Source organism: Hemitrygon akajei, chromosome 2 (assembly GCF_048418815.1).
Source record: "Hemitrygon akajei chromosome 2, sHemAka1.3, whole genome shotgun sequence".
NCBI lineage: Eukaryota > Metazoa > Chordata > Chondrichthyes > Myliobatiformes > Dasyatidae > Hemitrygon > Hemitrygon akajei.
This window is the reverse complement of record NC_133125.1, coordinates 54,525,708-54,542,099: the sequence shown is the minus strand read 5'-3', so window position 1 is coordinate 54,542,099 and position 16,392 is coordinate 54,525,708. Positions and strand designations below refer to the sequence as shown.

At 40.5% G+C, this 16,392-nt stretch overlaps 1 protein-coding gene across 3 annotated transcripts in view; it reads left to right on the top strand.

The window, feature by feature from the left end:
* The window catches only part of carm1l (coactivator-associated arginine methyltransferase 1, like), a 69,983-nt gene that overhangs the window by 22,547 nt on the left and 31,044 nt on the right, over positions 1-16,392 (top strand). For all 3 annotated transcript variants that reach the window (XM_073072363.1, XM_073072355.1, XM_073072371.1), the window contains exons 2-5: positions 3,391-3,516; positions 9,551-9,657; positions 13,345-13,449; positions 15,086-15,196. In XM_073072363.1, coding sequence (XP_072928464.1) covers positions 3,391-3,516; positions 9,551-9,657; positions 13,345-13,449; positions 15,086-15,196 — 449 coding nt within the window. The remainder of the gene's footprint in view (positions 1-3,390; positions 3,517-9,550; positions 9,658-13,344; positions 13,450-15,085; positions 15,197-16,392) is intronic.

Sequence of the window (16,392 nt, the reverse complement as noted above, 5' to 3'; positions counted from 1 at the left end):
ACGTATATTATCTGAATGTTTGTATTAACCTTACTTTTGTGTCCCCTTTATAAATAAGAACTTTTAAAAATAGTACCATCAGACTTCAACGGACCTCTCTATCTTTGCTGGTAAGTGACCCAGTTACGGGGTTCGTAACAGGATCAAGAATAACTTTTTTCACCATATACATTTACAAGTATTAGGAAAGTGTTGTGTCACGTTGGTGCTACATGCAACAAGAAACAGCAACAGTCAATAATTATACAGAATAAAGAATTATATAAAAATAAAGTCAGAAGGACAGATATGGAATAAAATCATCATAAATACCAGCATGTACAACATTATAAAAAGTGGTTTAAAGTGTTCACAAACAGTTAGTGGCACAATGTTGTCAGTAGATGGTGCTGCTGCCAGGGACTCAGGTTGAACCCTGACCTCAGGAACTGTTTGTGTGGAGTCTGCATGCTTGCTCTGTGTCTGTGTGGGTTTCCTTTGGTACGCTGGCCCTGGTTGCATCCTCCAGCTCACTGATGGAGCTGGGCATGATGCATCAACTAGACATTTTTAAGTGGATGTAACGAATGTTATTCCATTTATTTAACAGATTCAAAGTTCAAAGTACACTTATTATCAAAGTATGTATACTGTTCACAGCCTTGAGATTCACCTTCGTGTAGACAGCCACACAACAAAGAAAAACAATAGAACCCATTTTTTAAAAACCTGACGCGCCAAGGTCTGAGTGCTACTGGCCCCATATAACCCAGTACTACCTGTCGCAAGGTCGGGTGGTCGGCGACTAAACCGGCTCCCCCACCAGGCTTTCCTGGTGAGGAGGGTGGCTAGACACCCTGCAGGATGAAAAACAAGACCTGTCAATGGGCGATGAACCCTCTCGTAGGGTCAACGGTCATCTAGCAAACACGTGCCATGAAGCGCAGAAAGGGCGTCCCTTGCATCGAAGCTCGGTCTGGCCATTCACTGCCACAGAACTTCCCCCAGCCGTCTTCGACCCCACCATGCTGCTGGATCCGGGAAAGGATGTCGAGAGGGTGGGTCTTGTCCTGTGCAACCCCCTACTCACCTAAAATCACTCACGCACAGGCTGTTCCTTTCTGAAGAGTGGAACAACTGACTGAAAGGAACCATCATCATCCTATGGGATGGATAACCAGAGAGAGAGAGACACGCCAAGGACCACCAAACCCTCAGTAAGTGAAAAAAAGAACAAACTGTGCAAACAATTTTTAAAAAAGTAAACAAATAACATACAAAAGATTAACCACAGAGTCCCTGAAAGTGAGTTCACAGCCACGGAGCCAGTTCAGTGCTGAGGCAAGTGAGACCGGTCCAGGAGCCCGGTGGCTGCAGGTCGCAGCCACGGAGCCAATTCAGTGCTGAGGCAAGTGAGACCGGTCCAGGAGCCTGGTGGCTGCAGGCCGCAGCCACGGAGCCAGTTCAGTGCTGAGGTTTCATTCCATCAGAAGGCTTAATGGCCATTACGTGTAATATTGTGACGAGAGATTTAGTGAGTTTGAGCATTCATTATCCCCATTTTGTCTGGGATTGGGTGTTTGCTGGACCCATATTTAAGATTAGGGCTCACATGCTATCACGATACAGAAGTAAAATGAAGAAGAATGTTTGATGGTAGGCAAATTTCTTCAGTCTCCGTTAATTGATAACAGTTAAAGTCTTTTGTAAGATTGAAAAAGGCATTGCTTACAGGTTAATGCTGTTTCTTACATTTTGGGAGTTACCCTGCAATGAAAATCTCTTGAGGAATAAGATCCATACTGTGATTCGAAGGGTAGCTCTTTGGTCACTGGAGGCAAGTGCTGACTTTCCCTGTGGCACATAGCTGAGGACCTTTTTGTATTACTGAAACTGGATGGTCTCCATTTTTGTTCATCTGTGGCATTAGTGAGAACTAGGTATACTGTTATAAAGCTATGTTAACTATACTTCTGGTACATTGTGGTAAGTGGTATTGTAAAGGATTAATCTTTGTGTGTGTGTGCGTCGAATGTCTTCACCACCACGGCCTTGAGCGTACGTGACTGGCTACAGGAGCTTCGATTGTAACCATGGGAATGCAACAGTGAGAACATGAAAGTTAGGTGAACACAGGACTCACGGAGAGTGGTGACGAGTGATGATTGGTTCGTTGGTTTCAGTAGGTGCTATTGAATTGGTCCACTTACTGCAGCATTTTGTATCATTGGAATGAGTACAAAAGTAGAGCGGTCACCGATGGGCTGGTCACAAGTGGCATTGCGTATTGAGTGAGGGGTGTGTGTTGCAGTGAGAGGGGCCCGTGCACATGTAGAGAAGTTTTTTAATGCTTGCTATTCTGTTCTAATTAGCTAAGTTTTGGAGTTCTAAATAGATCATTGGAATCTGTGTTTTTTTGCCTTACTGAGCCAGGTCCGCAATTGGTGTAACGTAATATTTGTGCATAATACATTGGTCCTAATCTGATACATTCCTTTCTTCCTCACTTGTTAATTTGGTTTCTTCATAGACATTTTTATTTATTTATTTATTTTGATATAGCACAGAATAGGCCCTTCTGGTCCTTCGAGCCATGACACCCAACAATCCCCGATTTAACCCCAGCCTAAACATGGGACAATTTACAAGGACCAATTAACCTACCAACTGGTACATCTTTGGACTGTGGGAGGAAACCCACGTGGTCACGGGGAGAACGTACAAACTCCTTACAGACAGCGGTGGAAATTGAACCCGGGTCGCTGGTATAATGCTAACCACTATGCTACTGTGCTGTCCTTAATTCATGCTGTCTCATTTAACTAGCTTTTCTTTCTTCAGTCACTTTGTGGTAGTGAATTCCACTGTCTAATTATACTGGATACAGAAGTTTCTCCTGAATCCTTCATTGAATTTACAGTTGATTGTTTTGTATTTATCACCACTAGATTTGATTTCCCTTAGAGGAAACATTTTCATAATCTGGGAGGCTTCTATTGAGCTGCCTCTGAACCTTCTCTTCCTTGCAGTAATTTCTCAATTATGCATTTTGTACCTAAGTTGAAGCTGACTGCGAAACTTCACAAGGATTTTGTTTTTGCATTTGCAAATACTGTTTTGACTCTGCAGCTACATCAGCTGAGTAAGGATTTACTAACCCATGCACAGAAATAAATATCCCAGATCATCCATGAAATCAGAATTACGTGAGAAAATGATGACAGAAGTACAACTATTGTTGGCAAAGAGAGCATTTGTACACTGTAGTTGGCTGTGAGAAGGCAAAGGAAATAGTTTTCACTGTTGTTAAGATTGTGTATTAGTAAGAACTTCAGAATATGACTGGAGTCACGTCACAGGTTCCAATGAGAGGTGATGTTGGTGTTCTGATATGAGCTTGCTTTCTTTCAGGAAATGGTGTTTGTGTGTTCAAATGTTCCATAAACCGGGAGACGGAAAGCTGTCAGGTGGGAAAACAGGCCTTCCTCATTACGGTGGGATGCACCAGTGTGTTACTTCAGTTTAACTTGCTGAATGGTGAGTATGTGATGGAGAGCTTGTGTACCTTCTAATGGATGACTTTCTATAAATTGTTCAGCACGCTTTCTAGGATTTGCTGTGAAATCCTCAGTTTGGATTGAAGCTTGACTCTTAGAACTGGTGCTGTGGCAGTTTAGGGAATCATGGGACCCAAAACAATTCGTAATTAAAAAGCAGAATAATACAGACTTCTTAGATTGTTTCCTCCTCAATATAAATGGACAAATCCTGACTAACAACCAGGAGCAGGTTTAATACCACTGCTATATGTTTTGCAGCAGAGGTACAGCCCAATACATTTTTTAAAAACTACAAATTACAGTAAGACATACACATGCGCGCGCGCGCACACACACACACACACACACACACACACACACAGTATGGTGCAAAAATTTTACGCATATGTAAAAACTTCTGTAAAGTGAAGATGCTTTAGAAGTTTCTAAATATCGAAAAAATTACTGTAAAGAGCAGTAAACCCTAAAAAGCCATATCACGGTAGCGTAGTTGTTAGCACAAAACTTTACAGTACAGGGTCCTTCTACACCCGTTTCTGTTTCAGTTAATCAGATAAGTTCATTCAACTCATTATCTCATTGATCATTAGCATCCTGTTATCTGTGTTTCATCATACACTGTACCTACAAAGTAATCAAGTTTTTAGATGAAAACCGGTCTATTATTTAATATGCAAACACGAGGAAATCTGCAGATGCTGGAAATTCAAACAACAACACACACAAAATGCTGGTGGAACACAGCAGGCTAGGCAGCATCTATAGGGAGAAGCACTGTCGACGTCTCGGCCCGAAATGTCGACAGTGCTTCTCCCTATAGATGCTGCCTAGCCTGCTGTGTTCTACCAGCATTTTGTGTGTGTTGTTGTTCTATTATTTAATATATTACCTTCATTATATGTATGTATATGTATATATGTGTATGTATGTATATACATGTTCCAAAAACATTGAGTGTGCAACTTTAGGCTCCTGCACCTCCTCCCTGATGGTGGCAATGAGAAGAGGGCATGTCTTGGCTGATGAGGGTCCCTAATGATGGATGCTGACTTTGCCTTTTGAAGATGTCCTCAACGCTGGGGAGGCTTGTGCCCCTGATGGAGCTGGCTGAATTTGAACTTGCTGCAGCTTTTTGTGTTCCTGTCCCTCTATATCAGACAGTGATGCAACCGGTCAGAATGCTCCTTATGGTGCATCTGTAGAAATTTGCTGGAGTCTTTGGTGACATACCAAATCTCCTCAAACTCTTAATGAAACATAGCCGCTATTGTATCTTCTTTGTAATTGCAACAAAATGTTGGGCCTAGGTAGGTCTTCAGAGATGTTGACACCCAGGAACTTGAACTCCTCACCCTTTCCACTGTTGATCCTTCATTGAGGGCGGGTGTGTGTTCCCCGACTTCACTTCCGAAAGTCCACAATGAACTTCTTGGTCTTACGGAATTAGAGACACCACTCAATCAGCTTATCTATCTCACTCCAGTATGGTTCCTCATCACTATCTGAGATACTGCCTACAACAGTTGTATCACTGACAAATTCGTAGATGGTGTTGGAGCTCTGCCTAGCCACACAGTTGTGGGTTTAGAAAGAGTAGAGCAGTGGACTAACCACTTCTTGAGATACACTGGTGTTGATTGTCAGCGAGGAGATGTTATTTCCTATCGGCATTGAGCGTGATCTCCCAATGAGGAAGTCAAAGATCCATTTGCAGATGAATGTACAGGGACAGAGGTTTTGAAGTTTTTTGGTTGTTACTTAGGGTATAATGGTGTTGAACTCTCAGATATAATCAATAAATAGCAGCCTGATGTAGGTCTTGCTTTTGTCCAGGTGGTCCAAGGCCTAGTGGAGAGCCAGTAAGATTGCATTCACTGTAGACCTATTCCGCTGGTAGGAAAATTGCAGATTGTCCAGATCCTTGCTCAGGCAGAAGTTGGTTCTGGCCATAACCAACCTCTCAAAGCACTTCCTCACGGTAGACGTGAGTGCAACTGAGCGACCGTCATTCACCCTGCACTGGTTTGATTTTGAAGCAGGTGGGAACATCCGACTGCAGCAGTGAGAGATTGAAGGTGTCCTTGAACATTCCCACCAGTTGGCTAGCACAGGTTTTCAGTGCCCTACCAAGTACACAATTGGGCCTGCGAGGGTTCACCCTCTTGAAAGATGTTCTGACATTGGCTTCCAACATAGAGATCACAGGGGTCATCAGATGCTGCTGGGATTCACACAGCTGTAGTTTTATTCTTTCTTTCAAAGTATGCATAAAAAGCGCTGAACTCAATCGGGCGTTCTGGATCGCCGGTCTCGTACACCACAGATATAGCCCTCAGCAGACTGTGAACCTCTTGGTTCACCCACAGCTTTTGGTTTGGGTATGTCTGGTATGTTCTCAAAACCACACACTCATCCACACAGGTCTTGATGAAGTCAGTGAAAACTGTGGCATATTCATTCAGATTTGAAGACGAATCCCTGAATATTGACCAGTCCACGGATTCAAAGCAGCCCTTTAAGTGCTTCTCTGCCTTCCCTACCTTACCTTCATGGTCCTCATCACTGATACTGCGGTCCTCAGCCTGGGAGTAGATGTACAGCCGGGCGATCAGATTTGCCGAAGTGCGACTATCATCTCATTGGACTTATGGCTAGGAGAGAAATATGGGACAACACCTGGAGCAACAGATCCAGGTTAGGGTGGATGGGACCAGGTAGAATAAAGTTTGGCATGGACTAGATGGGCTGAAGGACAAGCTTCTGTCTGTGTGTCATGCTGAATGACAGCCAAGAGAATTCCATGACCAAGGTTGGCCAATTGTTGATGCTTCTTTCTGGTGCATTATTTATGTTTTTTGATCAGGAGCAATGTTGGTATACTTTTATACCATTTTGCATGATCTTATTATTCTAGCTAATTTATTGAGAGAATTTTTACTGAATCACTGAATCTATGTCATATTTTTGGTTGTACTCCTTGGTAGAACAGATGCACTCCAGTCTGCTTTTCTTACCTATTCCCTTCAATTTTGCTGGGTTTCTTTTCAAATGCTTCATTAGTTTTCTTCCAAAATAGTATCATAGTGCAATGCAGATTTTAAATGTCCTTATCTCTACAGCTCTGGTGAACCTAGCTCAAATCTTCCAGTTCTTGACATCCTGAGTTATCCACTTTGTCCAGTTAGAGTACCTTGTAAAAGTATTCAGCCCCCAACCCTTTGTTCATATGAATGAGTAACACACCAAAGATTTTGATCAATTATAACTGAGAATTTTGATTTGTACATCAGTCGCTGCTTTTTTTTTCCACAATAGAGCCCAAATACAGGGAAAATTGTAAGCGTGAAGAACTAAAAATTCGGAAACTGAAATGTCAGCAGTTTAAAAGTTTTCATTCCCCTTTGCTTACTACTTAGTTGAACCACCTCCCGCAGACATTACAGCCAGTAGTCTTTTTGGATCAAAATCAAATCAAATCAAGTTTAATTATCATTCAGACCATACATGGATACATTTGTTTGAGACAGTATTCCTCTGGGGCCCAGGTGCACAGCATACATTCAAAATAGCGAGAGAAAAAAAACACACATTGTTACGCAAGAAATCACGTGTATAGTCCAAGTCCCTGGGTGACATGCAAATTGATGGTACAGCTCCTGGCAATCCAGCCTGTCCTTCTAACTGTTGAACACTGGAGGACAGCACTTATGGGAGAGGCCAGCTCCCAACCGAGCACAGACTCCATGCTATACTGCCTCCAGCGTCATCCCGCCTGGACTGCAGCAGCAGGCAAGCCCACTTGAGGCTTTGTCCTTGCTACAGCCGAGGCCACGCTGTTGCCTGGTCGCCTGTCAATCCACCGAGCAAGGGAAACAGGCCTGCAGCATCTCACATTATCAATGTCCAACATGGTCTTGTGATTGCAAGGGAAACGTCCAAGATAGGCACTTACGGTTACACTGCACGCTGCTTTCGTACAGCAACCCCGATATCTTCGAGTAGCCAGCAGCAGCACAGTCTGCACCCAGGTCTCTCCGAACCCTCACTGGCCTCCTTCTCCCGGCCGAGCACCAGCTTCTCCTCTCCCACCCGACTGCTGGCTTCTTCTTGTCTTGGCCCGCCTGCCGGCTCCTTCAACACCCAGGCTGGTGGCTCCAAACGACGACCAGATCACTGATGCGGTAGACCTGCTGTACCCATTGTTCTTGGAGACCAGTACAGTCTTACGATCATACAAAAAACACATTTTAAAAAGAAAAGTGCACCTTTGGTTGGCTTCAAGAGGCCCTGCGTTTGAACGCACCACCATCTTACCGGATAAGTCTCCTATCAGCTTTGCACAACATGAAGGAGCAAGATTTGCCAATTCCTCCTTGCAAAATTGCTCAAGCTGTGCCAATTTAGAAAGGGAGTGGTGGTGGACAGCAATTTTGAAGTCTTGCCAGTGATTTACAATCGGGTTAAGGTCAGGACCCTGACTGGGCCACTCAAGGACTTCAGTTTTCTCCATTTTAAGCTACTCCGTGGTTGCTCTGGCAGTGTGCTTTAGGCCATTGTCCTGCTGAAAGATGAACTCCCTTCCCAGTTTAAGCTTTCTGGTAGAGGCTAGCAGGTTTTTTATCCAGGATCTCTCTGTATTTAGCAGCATTCATCTTCCCATCAATCCTGACCGGGTTTCCAGTTCGTGCTGCTGAAAAGCAGCCCATAGCATGATGCTACCTTCACCATACATTACAGTAGGGATGGCGTTACCTGGCTGAAGTGCAGTATTAAATTTACGCTACATGTACTGCTTAGTGTTGAGGCCAAAAAAATTCCACTTTAGTCTCATCCGATCAGAAGACCTTCTTCCACATCTTTACAGTACCTTTTAAGTGATGCTTTCCAAAATCCTTACCGGCAAGCATATGCTTCTTTTTAGCCAGGGCTTATTCCTTGCCACTCTTCCAAAAATACCCTTTTTCTACAAAGCCTTAGAGATTCTGGACCCATGAATTTTATCTCCAGTTGGAGCCACTGACTTCTGTGGCTGACTCAGAGTGGAGGTTAGCATCGCAGTAGCCTCTCCTACAAGTGCCATTCATCTCTGGGGGCTGAGTTTAGAGAGGCGGCCCTACCGGGGCAAAATGGGTGTGGTTTCATATCTTTCCACTTTTTCACCACGAACTGCACTGAGCTCTGAAGTACAATATGCTTAGTGTCTTTGAGATGATCTTGCAAACTTCCCCAGATTTGTGCTTCCCTATTATCATTTATCATTTCTCTCATTTCTCTGACTTGTCCTGAATGCTCTTTTGTCTTCATTTTGGTTTGCTCTGAAGAAAATCTACCATACTGTTGGGCCTTACAGAGAGAGGGAGTATTTATTCTTATGGATTCATTGAAAATAGGTGATACTCCATCTTTTTTACATCAACAAACAGGGTGAGTTGGTAAGGTAATTGCACCTGAGGAAAGTTAGCTTAGTAATTACAGAGGGGATGAATACTTCTTCAGTCTCACAATTTTGGTTTTTAATTTTTCATAAATTGTTGACAGGTTTTGGAATTTTTTTTGATTTGACATGATGCACTATGTTTTTTAGTTAGCTCAAAAATCCCACTTCAGTATATTTTAAAAATAGAAAAAGAGCCAGTAAAGTGTGAAAATATGTATGGGGTTGAATATTTTTTCAAGGCACTGTATGTTCGCTTAGATTGAATACTTGCTGGTTCAGACATCATTTCAGCAGCGTAAGTAAATTACTGCAAACATCTGAGGCCAGCTAAGTAGTTTTCTTCATTTGAATTGCACCACAATTGCTTATAAATGAGCTTTCACAGGAAACAATGTAAAGATTGGTGCATCATTAATCTAGATCAGAAACACTATATCAGCTGTGTCATGTAGCGCTGTCAGGAGGGTATTTCAAAGAAATTGGCGTTTTGTTAGCTTGGAACGTTTTTATCTATTCTCTTTGTTTAGAATGTCCTAACATATTTTCACAGACACGTTTATTGTCTTGTTTTCAGAGTTCCTTACCTTTTACAATTCTTTAAAGACCTTTAGAAGCTCCAATAAAGCTCCCTCAGCATTCAGCCAAAGAACAGAAGATGCTTCTGCAACACAGTACTTCCAGGTAGGAACCAGTCAGCTTCGTCATTGACCATTCCTTCTCAGTGACTGAACCATATGCCTAGAAGTTTGATTTCACTCATACTTGGTGTGCTAAACGAGCTGTGTTTTGCCTTGACACCATATCCAGATACCACCAAAAAACCAATGGAATTTCAAAGTTCCAAATAAACTTCGATATCCTTTAAAAAGTTTGTTTTATAATTTCCTCCATTTTAATAATGCTGTTAAAACTCGATTTAAATGACTAAGCAATTTGACTTGGAAGTTAAATAATAGTGGTGGGTGAAACCCTGGAGGGACCGAGCACCATAGCTGCTCAGATGGAGGTCTGCGAACACACGGAGTGAGCTGATCACCCTGTATCAATTGTTACAATTCATTGTCCATGGTAACAAAGGGAATGAAAAGTTAAGCACACCGATGATTCAAATTAAGTTAACGGCCAGCAATGACATTTTTAATACTTTGGAGTGGCAGTGTGGGGGACAGAAGTGGTGGTGATGTTATATAACAGATGGAAATGATGTCCCAGTGGATGTCAACGATAATTCATTACTTTTTATTTAGAAGATCATGGGTTTTGATCTTTTAAATGAATTTTTTGTCAGAGTTAATTAAGGGCCACATTGCACATTGAGAAAGGTATCACACGCATGAATGTACAATGAATCCACACCTGCCTAGGGTAAAATTGCAGCAGGAGACAACCCATCCAATTTCCCAGTAAGCAACTGATCAAATGGTTACAAACACTTCAAAGCATGTGCAGAGTGCACTTTTGGCAGCTATTTTTATGTGTATAATTTGTGCGATTGTGTCCATTTTCAAGGCAAGGAAGTTTAGTGGGCATTACATCAGTTTACTAACTTAAAGAAAAGAGGATGAGGCCAGAATGATTCCACATATAAATTTATTATTTCAGAACGGGAGTAGGTCCCTTGTCCTCTCAAATCGGCCCTGACACTCCTGTCTGTCTGCACACTATTCATATTTCACACCATTGCTTATCATATATTTATCTACCTTCAGCTCACAAAAGAAAATGAAAGGAGAATCGTTGAATATTTGAGGCAGAGAATTTCAAAAATTCACAAGTGCCCGAGAGAGTGCTTGGCTTCATCTCTGCCTTAAAGGGGAAACCTCTTACTTTTAAATAATGACCATTAGTTCTAGGTTATTCCGCACGTATAAACATCCTCTCCACGGAATTGATTCCTGTGCCATTCCATTGATTATCAATCTGAAAATGATCTATCTATCTCGACTGTTCTGTTAATTAGCCACTCCTCTATCCACACCAACTCTACATTTCTTATGTAGTAAACTTTTTTTAGTGATACTTTATCAATAATTTCATACCTTGTTTCATTGTAAACAAGGACAGAAAATGCTGGAAGCTCCGCAGGTCAGGGCTGACGCTGTGGGAAGAGAGACGGCATTTTTTTTTAAATTTTCACATCCTGTTTGGTGCATCTTTAAGCATACCCAGCAAATTTGTCAAAACACAATTTCCCTTTATAAAACTGTGTTAAATCAGTGTGGTGTTTTTTATAGTTTTCTAATTACCCTGCTATTTAACTCAGTAATAGATTTCAGCACTTGCCCACAGTACAGATTCTGTCTCACCAATCTAACACCATTCTGTCTCACCAACTTCTATATTACAAATTTTAGCATATACCCAGGAGGAATCAAATGTAACTCTTCCCTTGCTCTCATTCTGCATATCCCATTGCAGAATCACAGTTTCCTTGTCACAAGTGCTCTTCCACCTATCATTTTTAAACTTGGAAACCGTGTATTTTGTATGCCTCATTCAAGTCATTAATGTACGTGATAAATAATTAAGTGTCAAGAACTGATCCCTGGCATATTGCACTAGTTAAATCCTTCTAGCCTGCAAAGGGCCCATTTATTCCAGCTCTTCTTGTCTCTATGTGACAAAATAGGTGACTTCTCCAGAATCCAATGAATCTTGGTTGATTATAACTCTATTGTTAGTGCATCCACTTTATTTTAGGACTCTCGGATGTAGCCCACTAAGTCCAGGAAACCCATCAATCTTCAGCCCCTTTAGTTTGCCTAGTACTTTTTTTCTCCAGTGACACATATTTGTTTATGTATCCCCATAATTGTCTGTTATTATTGGTCTAAATGAAAATTAATACTTGGAATTTCAAACATTTCCCAGTTTTCCCATTATTCACATCTGGAATCAGAGTTTTTTTAAGCTTTCTTCCCTAACTGTAAAACTCCTGCTAAATTCTGTATGTCATTTACTTTTTTACACTCATACTCCATCTTTTTTCTATTATTTTTTATTCATACTTTTGATTTCTAAAAAAAAATCCTAGTCCTCTGATCTATTACTAATCTGTGCAAAATTCAAAATCCTTTTTAATTTGATTCTTCTGTGTCCTTTTAATTGATACCATCCTTAATTTCATCAGAACTGCTATCTTCTACTTAAGCTTGGGTTTTCTCCCGTAATGGATAACAAATGAAACTGCAGATCCTGGAATCTGAACAAACAGGAAGGGTCCCTGACCCCAAATGTTGGTTAGTTTCTCTTTCCACTGATGCTGCTTGACTACTTTATTTCAGCATATTTGTTTTAGCTTTTAAATGTTCTCCCCTTTTGACTTACCAAGAGAAGCATGGAGAATTGAGTAGGGAAGAAATTAAGTTCTGGATTATCAAAGGTTCAGTGTTTAAGTTGCCCATCAAAAGCAAAATTAAAGCTGCACAGTTCACCACACAAGATTGGGCACACAAATGAATTTTTCAAATTTATGATTTCATGCACATTGCATCCTATTCATAATGCCCAAGCAAAATGCATTTCATGAAAAGCATTGAAATTTGTGGTTTGTTGTAACATTGGGTTAGGCATCTGGGAGCAGTAAGGATCTGAAATGTTAACAGCTTGTCTTTCCACCTGGACTGCTGAATATTTAAGATGTTTCCTATTTTTATTTAAGCAGAGCTATGTTACCTATTGTTAGATCTAATTATAACATTTACATGATTATGACAAAGTTCTGGATATGATTGCAATATCCAAATATAATTAAATTTCTTTTAGATCCTTGGAGAAATATTTCCCCGTCTCATTCTGCTGTCTTTAATGCAGGATAAATGCTTGAGGGTTTGAAATGAAAATAACAATCATTTCTTTTAAATTCCATGTGGAGATTGGAAGCCTAAAGCAGCAAAAATTTAAGCACTTGCTTTCCAGAAAGTTAAACCATTTACAGTAAATTTCTGTGATGGTCTGTGGGCGTGATATGGAATCGAATTTGTTAGATCTTTTACTGGAAAAGGTTGCTGTATTCAGTGTTGAATGTTTTGTAATGCTCAAATGATCTTTGTTGTCGGCACTTTCCCAAGACAAAAATGCATCATACCGAAAATTGAAAATCTACATCTCTCCTCTGTCAGCAATATTCCTAAACAGATCAAGTTGTTGTGCTGTAGTGTAAGAGGGGAGCTGCCTTGTTTTATGATGTGCTCAGGGTCTGATCTCTCTCCTTGGCATCTGTATCCATCATCAAGTCAACACTTGGTGAAAACAGGTGATTTCAGCACAGTGTTCAGATTACACCACAGCAGTCCCATTGTTTTAAAAAATAGGATACTGGATACATTAGCTCTTCACTAAAGTCAAATGTTTGTGTTTTCCATTTAGTTTTATGGCAGCCTATCACAACAGCAGAACATGATGCAGGATTATATAAGAACTGCCACTTATCAAAGAGCAATACTGCAGAATCATGTTGATTTTAAGGATAAGGTGAGTATTCAAAAGGTAGAGTTGGATGGAGTGGACAGCACTTAATCTCTTCATCATTAGCTAATGACATTTTCTTAATCCTAAACTTACTTTCAAATTCTGATCCGGTACAATTGCAAATGAGCAATAGCCTCCGCTAAAACCTAACTCTGCAAATTTGCTGCTTTACGTAATTATACTATTTGTTTTAATGTTTATTCTAAGACTTGTTCGAGCCTTAGAAGTCTTAAATGCAATGATTCACACCATTTGAAATGCTGGTGACGAGCATTCAGGTTGACGTAGATCTTAACGTGCACATTTTGAAGTCAATAAGCTGTAAAACACTACGGAAAGTGAGCCTTCCACTTAGGGATCTTCCTTAAGTGGTTGCCGCAAGTCTTTGTGGGCATTGAACAGATCTTGTACACTCAGTGCGCATTAGAGACTTGGTTTGTTCGGTCTGACGATGTAAAGTAAACAGACAAACGAGTTGCACGTGGATTTTGTGGAAGAAGGAAGTTCTGGGACTTCCACCAGTTCACATGCCGTACATGTGGATGATCTGGGAGCAATTTGGTAACCATTATGGAACGTAAATTAGTCATCTGAACATTTCAGCCAGTGGTTTTCCACTAGAGCTCACAACCACACCGTTATGTGATAGAATTTCCAGGCTTTGGATGTAGAACCATTTCTCATCCATCCCATTACCTGAAGGAGATAATCCTTTCCCCCCACTTCAACCTGAAAAAGCATATAATACTTGAGCAACAAACACAGAATATCTTGAAATGTTGGGACTTTGTTGCAGGAATTAGAAGCAAAGCCAATGATTTTCATCAATGCTGAAGCAATGATTTTCATCAATGTGCAAGGGGATGAGGGAACAAAATAATTCCTGCAATAGATCAGATTACAGGAGGGATTATGTGAGAAAAGAAGCAAAGTGCAAAATAGGGAGGACAAGATAAAGATTAATGTAGACGTGGTAAAGGGGGAATAAAAAAAATCACTTGGAATTTTGTAGGTTTTCTTTTATCCATTAATCTAATCAAGAATTTGACAAATGTTCTCCAGCAAGATTAACATGTTAAAGGAATATGGTGTAACTATCAGATAATTTAAACAAACTGTCCAAAAAATTAATCTCTGCTCCATATATTCTATACCAGCAGCCACCTGTTTTACTCCACTGCTGAAAGATGATTCTTTTGAGCTCAATGAAATGGAATTTTATGAACAGAAGCACAGGTTCCTTTGTGTTCTATGTCCAATGAATTTACAGGCAACTGTTCCTTCATGTACATGTTTATTCATGCCAAATATTGATAAAAGTACATAATTTTAATTCTATTAAATAAATTCTACCGTAAAGCTCTCCCTAACTGCATTCCTCATTGGTGGATGTGTATGTCTTGTGTTTTTTCTACTGTAACTTGCCGCAGAAACCCATAGTTTAACATTATTATTTGTTGGTCATTGGCTGAGCTCAAAACCTGTAATTGGAGGGAGTTATGTACCCATTTGAGTAACCCTGAAGAACTTATTCACATTGCATTAGCTTTTGTAAAGGGTGTTTGGAAGTTACTCAGCACACACTAAACTTTTAAACAATCGGGGAAAAAAAGGGTTCTGACTTTTTTTTTATTTAAAGGTTGTTCTTGATGTTGGCTGTGGCTCCGGAATACTTTCATTCTTTGCAGTTCAAGCAGGAGCAAGGAGGGTCTATGCTGTGGAAGCCAGCACGATGTCAAAGTATGCAGAGGTATTGTACAGATATATACATGGATTATGTATTAATACTTGCGCAGTTGACTTCTCATGATTTAACTGCTATTTTGTAATTGTCTTCAAAAGGCAAATTTAACAGAGGATCTTTTTAAATTTTTTAATGGAAATATTTCTACAAATTCCCTTGCACTTGTTAGATTGGCTCATATGGTAATCTCTCATTTCTCAATCAGGATAGTATGAACCCTGTGCCCAATCTAGGCTTGAACCACATCTTTTTTTGGATGTGACATTAGCCTTATCTTCCTGTTCAGATGAATGCAAGGAAACTATTGGCAAAGAAGAACAAGGAATCTAGTTGGTTTCATGCAGGAAAGGCACTGACCTCATTAGCACCTGCGGTAGTTTGCAGTGCACAAACCGTGCTCATTTTACATGCATAGAAATGAAGATTTCTTTTGGATAGCTATTTATTAGTATTTGCATACATGGAATTTCTCAAAGATGACAATGTGCCATATAAATGCAATCTCTAGTAAGCCTCCAGTGTTCCAAATATTTTTAGAGTATATAATTAAAAAAAGGTTTTTGGACCATAAGGCATAGGAGCAGAATTAGGCCATTTGACCTACCAAATCAGTTCTGCCAATCAATCATGTCTGATTTATTATCCCTCTCAATCTCATTCTCCCCATAAACTTTGACACCTTACTAATCAAGAACCTATCAACCTCCACTTGAAATGTACTCAATGACTTGACCTCCATGGCTGACTGTGACAATGACTTCCACAGATTCACCATCCTCTAGCTAAAGAAATTCCTCCTCATCTCAGTTCTAAAGGGATGGACTTCTGTTCTGAGTATAGGAAACATCCTCTCCACACCCATTCTATCTAGGTCTTTCAATGAGATCCACCTTCATTCTTCTAAATTCCAGCGAGTACAGGCCCAGAGCCATTAAACTCTTATTTTCAATGTATAACTTCACTAGATCAAAGCATGAGTCATTATATACCTTCGTTCTGATCTCTGCTTCTGAGCTTTGCTAAGTTACCCGAGGTCTGGAGAAAGGAATACTGAGGTAATTGGAAGTACACAGATGTTTTGTGGCAGTAGGGTACATTACCGTCATGTCTTCCAATTAAAGTGAATAACTTGTCCAGAGTCAAATAAATGAGAAGATAAACAGTGCACTTAAGAGAATGACTGTGGAGCTTTCCAAAAGGAT